The 11,310-nt window shown below is 62.6% G+C and overlaps 1 protein-coding gene across 1 annotated transcript; it reads left to right on the forward strand.

Moving 5' to 3' along the window:
• Positions 1-477: 477 nt before the first annotated feature.
• Positions 478-8,839, forward strand: LOC129063861 (butyrophilin subfamily 3 member A3-like). Its single transcript, XM_054564947.1, has 9 exons — positions 478-559; positions 773-1,114; positions 2,748-3,029; positions 4,345-4,503; positions 4,611-4,631; positions 4,710-4,736; positions 5,938-5,964; positions 6,362-6,388; positions 8,042-8,839. Exons 1-9 carry the CDS (start codon positions 478-480, stop codon positions 8,752-8,754), a joined length of 1,680 nt encoding a protein of 559 aa, XP_054420922.1. The 3' UTR covers positions 8,755-8,839.
• Positions 8,840-11,310: the final 2,471 nt, after the last annotated feature.

Here is an 11,310-nt window from a genome sequence, read left to right on the forward strand (position 1 = left end):
TAACACGGGAGCCCCCGGAAGGGGCGGAGCAGGGGGGAGGTGAGGGGTCAGGACCTGCTGGTTGCTGTGCAGCACATGGCCTGCAGGGGGCGGCAGTGGGACCGGGGGGGTGACACAGCAGAGGGGCTTGAGATCCTCAGAGGGCAGTCCTGGGGGGTGCTCCTGGCTGCGACCGAGAAGTGCGGGTACGTGGGTGGCTTCTGAGCACGTTCGCACAGGCGGTTCAAGGACCCCCTGAGGGCGAGGGCTGAGGTACGGGCACTACTGTTCCATGTTCCATGGATGATTCTATGTTGGGATCCAAGGTGGAGACGCCCCAGCGGACACGTGCAGAGCCGGCTCTCATCACCAGGGATCGTGGTTGTGCCCCAGGAGGTCCTGGGGAGGCGGCGTCTCCACGTGGAATTCTCCACCTTCTTCCAGGTCGTCATTGCGACTCAGCCCCTCCTGGCATCTCTCTCCGCACAGCGGGTGACGATGGCGAGGGGCCCGGTCCTCTCTCTGCGCGCCCTCCGCGTCTGCCTCGCCCTGGTCCAGCTGCTCAGCCCCTGCTCAGCAGGTAGGACCGGCTCTGCGTTCAGGCGCCTGAAGCGTTTCCCTTCGGGCCCGGCAGACTCTGGACTCCCCGATCCCTGCGATGCCCGTCCAGGCGGCCCCGGTTTCAGAACCGGCTTCCTGTCCAGGGGTCCCTCCCCTCGCCCTCCCTGCCTCGGACACACCCCGGCCCTCTGGCCCCAGCTCCCCTGACGGGGCCCCCCCTTCTCACGACCAGCTCAGTTTGCTGTGGTTGGACCCCCTGAGCCCATCCTGGCCTTGGTGGGTGAGGACGCCAAGCTGCCCTGTCACCTGTCCCCGAGGATGAGCGCGGAGACCATGGAGCTGAGGTGGGTGCGAGCCAGCCCCAGGCAGGTGGTGCTCACGTACGCCCGTGGGCAGGAAGACACGCCGGCCGCAGAGTATCAAGGGAGGACTTCGATGCTGAGAGAAAATATCACTGAGGGGAAGGCTGTTCTCTTGATTCGTGATGTCAGAGCCTCTGACAATGGAACCTTCCTGTGTTATTTCCAAGATGGAGATTTCTCTGAAAATGCCCAGGTGGAGCTGCAGGTGGCAGGTGAGCCTCAGGTTTGCTCTGAGCTCTATTCCGTGCGGCGGGGGGAGCAGCTCCAAGCCCACCTGAAAGCAGGTGCAGCTCCTCACCAGCTACTGCCCCCTCCCCGACCTCCAACGCTGCTTCTCGGAGGCCCCTGACAGGCCCAGGTTGTCCCCCAGGAAGAACCCCTCCTGCATCCAGTACAGAAGCCCCTCCTGCCGCCCCCCAGGGCTCAGCAGGAAGGTGGGGACAGGAAGGAGGAGAGCACCTCCCCGCAGTGGGGGGCACACGGGTGTGTGGGTTCAGCACATTCCACTCGGTGGCCGTGGGCCCCCAGGTGCCCGCTGCTGTGGGTCCCGGAGGCTGAGCTGCGGGGACGACCCCTGTGGAGCCCTTGTCCCCCAACCACAGGCCCGGGAACACACGTGCGGGTGCACAAGCTGGGCGTGTCCTTGTGGCCGTGAGGGGGGTCGCGCACGTGAGGAGACCGTGGGCGTTCCAGAGACAGGGTGTCAGGGAGGACGTGGTGTGACCTCTGGGCTGTCGGGGACTCGGGGGGACATGGGAGCAGGGCTCTGCTCCGGATCGGGTGCTGTCAGGCTGGTGCGGGTGTCGCTGGTCACCCTCAGGCAGGACAGGGAGGGCGGTCCCTGCTGTGTCTGCACACGGTCCGCGTCCCTCTGTGCGCGGACCCGGCTGCTGCGAGGCCCTGGCTTTGTCCTGACCCGTCCCAGCGACAAAGCGCCCCCGAGTCCGAGGCCGCTGCTCCAAGACGGTGCTCACGGGCAGGGGCCGGAGCTGCGCTCACTCCCTCAGGACACAGCCCTGCCCGGGGGCTGCTGCCTGGTTGGTCCCTGGGGAGCCCGGCAGGGGGTGGATGGTGGGGCTGTAGCTTGTCCCCGCAGGGCCTCCTCAGCCAGACTCTGTCCCTTCCTGGAGACTGGAGCTCCTCTTAACAAAGCCCTCCCTGCAGGCGCCTGTCCTTTCAGGTCCTCAAAAGGCGCCCTCCCGTCTCCCCTTGTGTTTAGGGCTTTGGTGTCAGGTAGTTAAAAGTCCTCTGTCCCTGGCCCTGGGTCAGGTCTCTTCCGCGGGAAAGACTCCCCTCTGTGCAACCAGGTGATCAAAACCTCGCATGACTGAAGGTCCCCAAAAAGAAGCTGGCAAGTTCAGCATTAATTACATGGAGGGTTTGCCCAGGGGGCTTACAGAGAACTCACAGAGGTTAGTGGCAAGACAAGGAGCATATCTTTCCCGAACCCCGCAGGACAAAGGCTTGCACAGGACACGCAGAGCGGACGGGGCTCTGGCGTGAGACTGGGTTCAGAAAAGGGGGAACCACCCCCTCCCGAGCCCAGCGTGGCCGAGCGGCAACTCCAGGAGCCGGCGGGTCTGGGCCGTGGGGGAAGGAGCCCCGCGTCTCTGAGGGTTTTCGGGAAGCAGGGCCCGCTCTGGCCCAGGTGCAGCTGGACCCTGCCCTCGGGGCCGGGACGTTTCGACAGGGGTCACAGGGTGGGTCAGCCCCGCCTGCGGAGCGCACGCTCCAGCGGCTCCGGGCGACACCCTGCCGGCCCGTCCCGTGTGCGCTGCCCCGTCAGTGCCGCGGACCCTCCCGGCACAGGGGCCCCCACGGCTCAGGCTCCCGCTTCCCTCCCAGCCCTGGGCTCCGAGCCCCACGTGGAACTGCGGGGCCACGAGGCCGGAGGCGCCCGTGTGGGGTGCACATCTGCCGGCTGGTTCCCGCGGCCCGTCATCGAGTGGAGGGACGCCAGCGGACGGAGCCTGCCCGCGGAGGCGGCGCCTGCGGCCGCGGACCCCCAGGGCCTTTACGCGGCCACAGCGTTTGTGGTCCTGGAAGGCGGCTCTGGGCAGGATGTCTCCTGTGTCTTCAGAAACCCGCTGCTGGGCCAGGAAGAGTCAGCCCGGGTCTCCATCGCAGGTGAGCGCTCTGCCCGCTGACCTGGGCTCGCAGGTGTCCCCTGGGGAGGCGCGGTGTCTGCTGCCAACCTGGGTCCTGCGGAAAAGGAAGGCACAGAGCGGGGACGTGGTGCCCGTCCCCGTAAAGCCGTTTCTGTCACAGACGCCTTCTGAGTGTTTCCTGGTGCCCCAGGCGGTGGCAGGCAGTGGGGACTGGGGGACAGGGGTCAAGGTCAGCAAAGACAGGATAAAATAGGAAAAATATGTACAACCCAAATGTTCCAGGGAGGATTAATCTCCTTAAAATATACCACGCCCCAGGGGGAAAAATGAGCAAAGAACAAAGATCATCAGTTCACAGAGAAGGAAGTAACTCGGGAAAGGATGTTCAATATGATCGAGTAGAGAAATGATTTCCACCTGTGAGACTGGAAATAAAATGGAAAATGAGGTGGTGGGTACCATTCTGAGGTGGGGCTGAGGGGAGACAGTCACTGTTAGAAGTCTGTTGCTGTTATTTTCTGTGTTTTTTTGGTGTAAATAGGCACAACTTCCACTGGGGGCACTAGAGCCCCTAATCCCCAGTCCTCATTCACTTACGCAAATTCCCACTCCTGGGCGTCTATGTGACAGATCAGCTTGCATTTGTGTGAAAAGACACATGTAAAAGTTCGTTTCTTATGCCATTAAATATCATAACAAAGGGTCGGAGGCCGTGCTGGTGCCCCCACGGGAGCGTGTGGGCGGCGGGCGCTGCCCTGTGAGAGGGTCCCAGACCTGCCCCCAGTAGACACGGCGGAAGGTCCCCAAGACACAGGGCGAGCAGAGAAAACAACAGGCAGACCGGCTTGTATAGAGCGCTGTTTTCTATGTAGACACGATAAAATCAAAATATATTCATGTTTTTAAAATTTAATAAGTCTTGCATGGCACTCGCTATGGGTCAGTCACTTCATAAGCATTAATTTACTCCTTTTACCCATCAGGACATCAGGACCAGGTGGCCATTTCATTAGTTGAAGGTCACAGAGCTGGTCAGGCAGAAGACCTGGAACATGGAACCAGGCCTCCAGCCCCCAAGTTCACCTTCTTAATCACCAGATGAGGCTGGATCAGGGGAGGCTAATCAATGGGGGAGAGTGGAGGAGTGGAGAGATTTCGATGACTTTGTATGTTTTCTGAAATTCGAAATATTCCCATGTTAGAAGCAGGTATTTCAAGACAACAGTCTTATGTGACAGTAAAGGTTGAGGGTCTTTGGGAAGAGTACAATCATTTTCCCTCGCGAGACACCCTGTGTCACAGGTCAGAGAGAGGCTGAGGCTCACCCTTCGCAGGTCCCTTCTTCCGGAACTTGCAGCCCTCGGTGGTGGCCCTCGCGGTGACCCTGGTGGCTCCGCTGGGGCTCCTGGTGGGGACAGGGTGGTTCCTGTGGCGACAGCAGAAGAAGATCCAGGCCCTGTCCCAGGAGAAGCAGGGGGAGCGAAGCGCCAAAGGTGAGACCCCGTGGCAGGTGGTCCCCCGCTCCCGCCCCAGCCACACCCACCACGCGGGTCCTCCGCTCCATCCGCTGACAAGACTTTCTTTTTCTACTTCTTCCCAGAGAAGCTGCAGGATGAACTCAGTAAGTGCAGATGTCCAGCCCATGCGTCCCGGGGTCCCTGGTGACAAGGTCACCGACTTCTGCCGTTGTTCCCTGCAGGGTGGAGGGAGATCCCGTACCTGCCACGTGAGTGCCCCCACCCGCATCCCAGCCCCTCTGCGCGGATTTCCATCCCGTTCCCTCGCCCCGGGCGCCAGGGGAAGAAAGGAGGACGCTGCTGGGGGACCGGGCCCTGGTCTCTCTCATGGGGAAGGGGCTGCGGCCTCCGTGCACCAGGGGGCGCTCGCGCAGGAGACCCCCATCCGCGGAGGGGGAAGGGGAGAGGTGTGGAGGTGACTGAATCTGTGAGTGCCGCCCTCCCTGGGTGGTTCCTGAAATCTGTAGCCCACTGGGTAGAGAAGCAGGAGAGGGAAAAGCGTCCCCTAAGAGGAGTGGCCAGTGTCACTTGTCACAGATTTATCGTCACTGCTGAAAAAGAAGTGTGTGAACTCTTCCCACTCGGTTGCCCAATTGTTTCCGGAATAGGCAGGAAACAACGCAGATGGAGGGGGTGGGTTCCCGCTCACAGGCGCCCACAGGTGTGCGCAGGGGAGCCCAGGCCCAGGTACGGCCAGGCCGCGGAGTAAGGTGGTGGCCCCTTATACAGTGGTTGTAGTCCAAGGCCCCAGGGGGTGCCCGACCGCAGATCGTACCAAACCCCAAACTGGGAGTTGTTTTTCTTTTCACGTAAAAAGGGCTTCTCACGGGGACGCCCGCGTTGCAGCGTCACTGGTCTTGCGCGTTGGGGCCGCTGGGATGGGAAACTTGGGCGACGTGACGACCAGCGCTGTGATGCTGCGACGGTGCATCTGTGACAGAGACGCCGCTCCGTGACCAAGGGGGACACGACGCGGGGGAAGAGCTGGACTGAGGGAGGACTCGGGGGGGCCGGGGGGGCAGACGGCACAGGGTTTCGTCACGCTGCTCCCATGCATATGAAATTTAAAACTTATGAATTGTTTATTTCTGCCATTTTGCATTTCCTGCTGTCCAGCCGTGGCTGACGGGAGGTGACTGACACTTGAGAAGCTAAAGCGGGGATGAGGGTGACAGCTGCACAGACAGGGACGGGACGGCTCTGCGGGTGACAGCGGGGACAGCCCATGCAGGGTGCCGGCCGGTCCTGAGCGGCAGCGGATGGAAGGGGGAGGGGAGCCCCCGAGGGAACAGGCTGAGGGAGGCGGTGGGAGAGGTGGGAGGGCTGGGGGCACTCGGGAAGGTCACATCGTGCAAAGGGGGGACAGAAACTAACTCAGAAGTGACATCCAGGTGACTGTCTCCGTTGCAGGTGAGGAGCAGTCTCAGGCCTACGCAGGTGAGTGAGTCTGACGCTGGCCCCCTGGCTCCGGTGTGAGGAGCGTTGACCCCTGTCTCTGCTGGGGGAGGAAGGGTCACCTCCAGCTCAGGGGCTCCTGGTCTGTGGCTGAGCCACCCCCGCCTTTCTGGACACTCAGAGGGGACCTTCCAGGTGCAGCGTCCCCTCCCCTGCTGACACCCACGCCCTCCCCGGGGCAAAGCGTGGTCATGTCTCCCGCGGCCCCAGCGTGAAGCGGGGAGGCCCAGCCCCGGGAGAGGTTTCAGCCTGACCAGCAGGGCTGGGGACGAGGGACGGGGATGGGGGAGGGGACGGAGGACAGGAGGGGGGAGAGGCTCAGTGAGGATGGGGGATCAGAAGTAATGACCTTCCCTTGCCTGTGTCCCCTTCCTTCCAGAGTTGAAGACGGCCCTCTTCCAGCCTGGTGAGTGGGTCCCTCTGTGTCCCCAGGACAGACCCTGAGGGCCCTGCCCCCTCTTTCCTCTCTGACTCTTCACTGGGACAGTTCTGGGGGGAGGTGACCTGAGGGGCTGGTCTCAAAGGTGTGCCCACCTGCCGCCGTGCGTCCTCCAGCTGCTCAATGCTTCTGAGCTCATGTCCCCCTTTGTCGGTGGCACAATGGTGGTAATTCCTGCTCAGGGAGGGTTGGGACAGCGGCCGAAGGAGGCGATGACTGTGTATTGGTCAGAACCCCCACAGGACGCAGACGGCCTGTTGAAATCGGTGTTTGTCTGACGGTAAGGACCCCGGTGAGGAGAAGGCATCTCAACACCTAAAAAACGATGCCGGCTACTCCTCTGACCGTAACAGACTGTGTCACAGGGCGACTCACTCACAGGCCGTCGGGTCGGAGAGGACAGAGGCCCCGGCAACCGGCACAGACTGTTCCCTGAGAGCAGACCCGTCACAGCGCTTCCTTACACTGTAACCCGGGCGCCGATGACTGACGGGAAAAGGGACAAAGAAGGTGGCAGCACCAGCCAGGCCTCCTGGGGGACTTCTGATGGACGATCCTTCATAATCGATACGATCACCAGTTGGGTGTTGACTGTGTGCTCCTGTCCTTCTCACTGTCCCTAGCAAACATGCTCAGGGCTGTAGTTAAGGAACAAGATCATCGTCACCTAGAGGGTTTGCGCATTGAGGACAGTGAGGTGTGTCAAAGGTCGCAGCATGACAACGGGAAAGGAATCCGTGACACCGAGATGGGGCTGGATGTGCTCACAGCCGCAGGCGGGGTGGCACTAAGGGAACCCCCAAGGACGACAGGGCCCCAGGGCTCACAGCAGGGGCCGCCATGACCACCCGGGGGCCCCGGGCAGGGGAACAGGGAGGGGCGCCTGGAGCCCGGAGGCCGCTGGGGCTCGGGGAGGGGCTGCTTGGGGGGAGGCTGCTGGGCGGGAGCGGCCCCCTGGGGACGTGGGGCCGGCGCTGCGCCCCCTGTCCTTCCTCCTTCCCGTCCTCAGCCTGCGCCCGCCGGGGCGCCACCCCGCAGTGACCAGGGCCCGGGGCCCAGGGATGCTGTCCCCGGGGACCGACTCCTGGGGCCGGAGGGCGCGGACAGGTGGGGGCGACCCCCGAGCACACGGAGCCCAGCCCGGCCCCAGCACAGGAGGGACACGGCGTCTGTTATCACAGCAGACACTTCCTCTGTGCCCGGCCTTGGGCTAAACTGACCAGCCAGTTGTCTCATTCCACCCTAGAGACGAGGGTCTTACCCCGTCCACAGGTATGAAACTGAGACTCAGCCTGTTACATAGCTGGTGTCTATGGACAGAGAGACTGTGCAGAAAAGGACGTCATGCAGCTCGGGGGGGAGAGCGAGGGCTGCCCTTTAACCCACGGGACTGTGCAGCACAGCTGGGCAGGGACAGTGTGGGGCAAACAGGGAAATGGGAGACCCCAACCCTCCTCACCCTCCCCTTCGCCACCTAACTCGAGGCTCCTCCAGGATCTCCTGGCCTGTCTGAGGGTTACGTCCTGGGGGGGGAACCCCCGTCTGGGCTTAGCCTCCTGCCCAGACCCGGGCCTTGGAGGGCTGGGAACCTCGTCTGACCCCTCCCGACACCCCCTGCAGCGGACGTGCTTCTGGATCCGGACACCGCGCACCCCGCGCTCCGTGTGTCTGAGGACAAGAGGAGCCTGTGGCGAGAAGACTCCTGGGAGGACCTGCCGGACGCCCCCGGGAGGTTTACCCGGATTGAGTGTGTGCTGGGCTGTGCGAGCTTCACGTCGGGGAGACGTTTCTGGGAGGTGGACGTGGGCGACAGGAAACAGTGGCGTGTTGGGCTGTGCAGGGACAACGTGAGCAGAAAAGGGGGCATAAAAATGTCCCCCGAGAACGGGTTCTGGACAGTGGGGCTGTATCATGGGAGTGACTACCAGGCTCTCACGGACCCGCCGACTAAACTGACCAACGTGCACCCTCCCGAGAGAGTGGGCGTTTTCCTGGACTATAACGTGGGGCAGGTGTCATTCTACAACGCCCTCGACGGGTCACACATCTTCAGCTTCCCGCACACCCCCTTCTCTGGGCCTCTGAGGCCTGTTTTCCGGGTTTTGACAGCTGAGGGCACCCCCTTGACCCTTTGCGCAGCACAGAGAGCCGTGGGGACATCCCTTGTGCCTGTCCCAGGGCCTGACCCTTCCCCGGAGACCCCAGGGTCCCTGGACTCAGCTGAATGGAATGGGGACCCTCAGGCGGAAGTAATGTGTGTCCTTGCCGCTCAGTCTGGAGCGGAGGGCCCGCTGAACAGCAAAACGTCCCAGCAAGAAAACACTAAACACTGAGTGAAGCACTTCACTGATACTCATTCATTTCTCCACATGCGAGATAAGGGCACAAGGTGCAGGAAGTTAATGTTCCTAAGGTGACTCCCCTGCTTCCAACAACCTCCGCTGCGGGGCCCGCGCGGGAGCAGCGGCCCGGAGCCGGCGGAGCCCAGGCGCAGGGCCTGAGGCGGGAGCGCCCGCGCAGTTCCCAGGGGCCGGGAGGCGGTGCGGGTGGAAGGGACCGAGAGCGCGGAGACCCGGGGGCCGTGAGTGCAGCCCTGGGATGCGTCCAGGCCAGACGGGGCAGCGCAGGGCACAGGGGGCCTTCGGGTTTAGTCGCCGTGAGGCAGGACCCGTGGCCGGGCTTTGAGCAGGGCAGAGACGGGACCTCCGGAGGCGGCCGCGCTGAGCACAGACCGCACCGGCGGGGCGGGAGCCGGGAGGGGGCGTTGCCGGAACCAGGCCTGGGGTCGGGGCTCGGCGAGACGGTGGTTGGGTTTCTTCATCCTGGTCCTTATGTCGTTCGGCTCTCCAGCCCTTTCGAGTGGCAAAATAAACCTACTTCGTCATGAGCTGATATGCCTTGTTCAAGGGGCGGCCATGCATGGGTTGGGGGGCTGCAGGGCCTCCCCCTCAGGGGAGCCTCTTCCTGCGGGATCTGGGGGAGAGCAAGGGCTGCAGAGGAGGGCGCGGCCCGCTGACTGGGGTCGGGGTGTCCTGGTGAGGCCGCGGGTCCTGTTTTCCGGGGGCTGGTGAGTGGCTGAGCTGAGAGGGAGGGTGGTGATGGGTGTGTGTTAGTTTCCCTTGGCAACAGGGTGTTTCCAGAACATGCAGATGGCAGTGTCCACGTGTGACGAGGGCCGCGGGGGCGGCCTCTGCCTCGTGGGTCCACATGCAGGAATCACCATCCGCCCGCGGCCGCGGCCCCCACCCTGCGTTTCTGAGAAGCGGGCGGAGCCGGGACCGGAGCGCGCTCCGCGGTGGCCACCCAGGCGCCCTCAGCCGGGCCTCCCCCGTCTCACTCACTGGACTTCTCGGGTCCCCCTTCCGGAACCCTTGGTCCCCTGCTCGCCTCCCTGGACGGCGGCCCTGGCGGTCATCCTGCCACGTGGGCTCCTCCTCTTCGTCGGGAGCATCTGTCTCTTCTTGAAGCCCAACAAGGAAAAGAAACTCTGTTCTCAAATAAAGTATCGAAAATAGACAGAAAGAAATTGTCTGTAAGCAGTTGGGTAAAGAACATTTGCAAAAAAAGAAAGACTCTCTAATGCAAGACAAAAGAGTAAGAGGGCAGCTCGCTGTCACTCGAGGGCCCAGCTCGGGCAGCTGGAGCCTGGGGGACGGAGGACACAGGAGACCGCAGCCAGGCTTGGAGTTTTGTGTCCTGGTCACCAACCCCTCAGCTCACTTTCGCCCCCTCTCATGTGCCCTCCGCGCACCTGGCTCCGGAGAGCGCCATGTTGTTGACAAAAGCAAACCTGAGCAGGGACGGACCATAGCCTGGCACCTGGTCTTATAGCTGGACATTTCTCAAAATGTCAAGGAAGGGACGGTGACTCACAGGAAGGGCAGGACCTCAGGGTCTGGAGCACTTCCTGTCCGCAGGGCAGAAGCTTCAGCCACGGGCCCCACGACAACGCGGGATGGGCACAGTCCCCCAGCTTTTCCCAGATGCACCATTGAGGCACATGGTTGGCTTACAGGACACTGCCTTCCTTTTTTAGCCTCCGAAGAGCGCCTTTGTTAGTCACTTAAGTCACATGTCACCTGGTTAAATGGTGGACCACACAGGACTAATGAAGGGACCCCCTATGCCCAGCGCCTGTGTAGGGAGATATCAGCCACAACGGAAGGGACGGGTCTCTGGTGCTTGAGGCTGATTTGGAAAGTCTCCAACTGAAAAGAGTCCCAGAGGCCCTCTTTGTCATGAAAAAAAAAAAAAACACAAACGGGCAAGTCTAGAATGTCCAGAAACATGGGAGACGTTACCTTCAGCTCCTCTGCTGAACTCCCCACATCACTGAGTGTCCAGGGTCCCCGTCCCTGGGCCGCCCCCCCTCACGCAACAGGTGGACATGCAGCCTCGGGGACCCTCACCTGTGAGCGGCCTGGGCTCTGGGTCACGGGCCTTCGTGGAGGTCCCGCCCCGTGGGGATGTCCCCGCTTCCTGGGACCTCCCTGCGCGCCCAGGCCTGACCCTGTGATTCCCGTGCAGCGGATGTGCTCCTGGACCCAGACACCGCCCACCCTGAGCTCTTCCTGTCCCAGGACCTGAGGAGTGTCCAGCGGGGCCCCTCCCGGCAGATCCTGCCCGACAACCGCGAGAGATTCGACTGCCGGCCGTGCGTCCTGGGAGCGGAGAGGTTCTCCTCAGGGAGACATTACTGGGAGGTGGAGGTCGGAAACGTGACGGTGTGGGCCGTGGGGGTCTGCGGAGACGGTGTGGCCGGGAAAGGGGAGGCCCTGCTGGTGCCGCAGAATGGCTTCTGGACCCTGGAGCTGTTTGGGAACCAGTACCCGGTCCTGTCCTCTCCCGAGAAGATCCTTCCCCTGAAGGAGCGCCTTCGCCGGGCGGCG

Source organism: Pteronotus mesoamericanus, unplaced genomic scaffold (assembly GCF_021234165.1).
Source record: "Pteronotus mesoamericanus isolate MK-2021 breed Mesoamerican mustached bat unplaced genomic scaffold, CSHL_Meso_final scaffold_99, whole genome shotgun sequence".
NCBI lineage: Eukaryota > Metazoa > Chordata > Mammalia > Chiroptera > Mormoopidae > Pteronotus > Pteronotus mesoamericanus.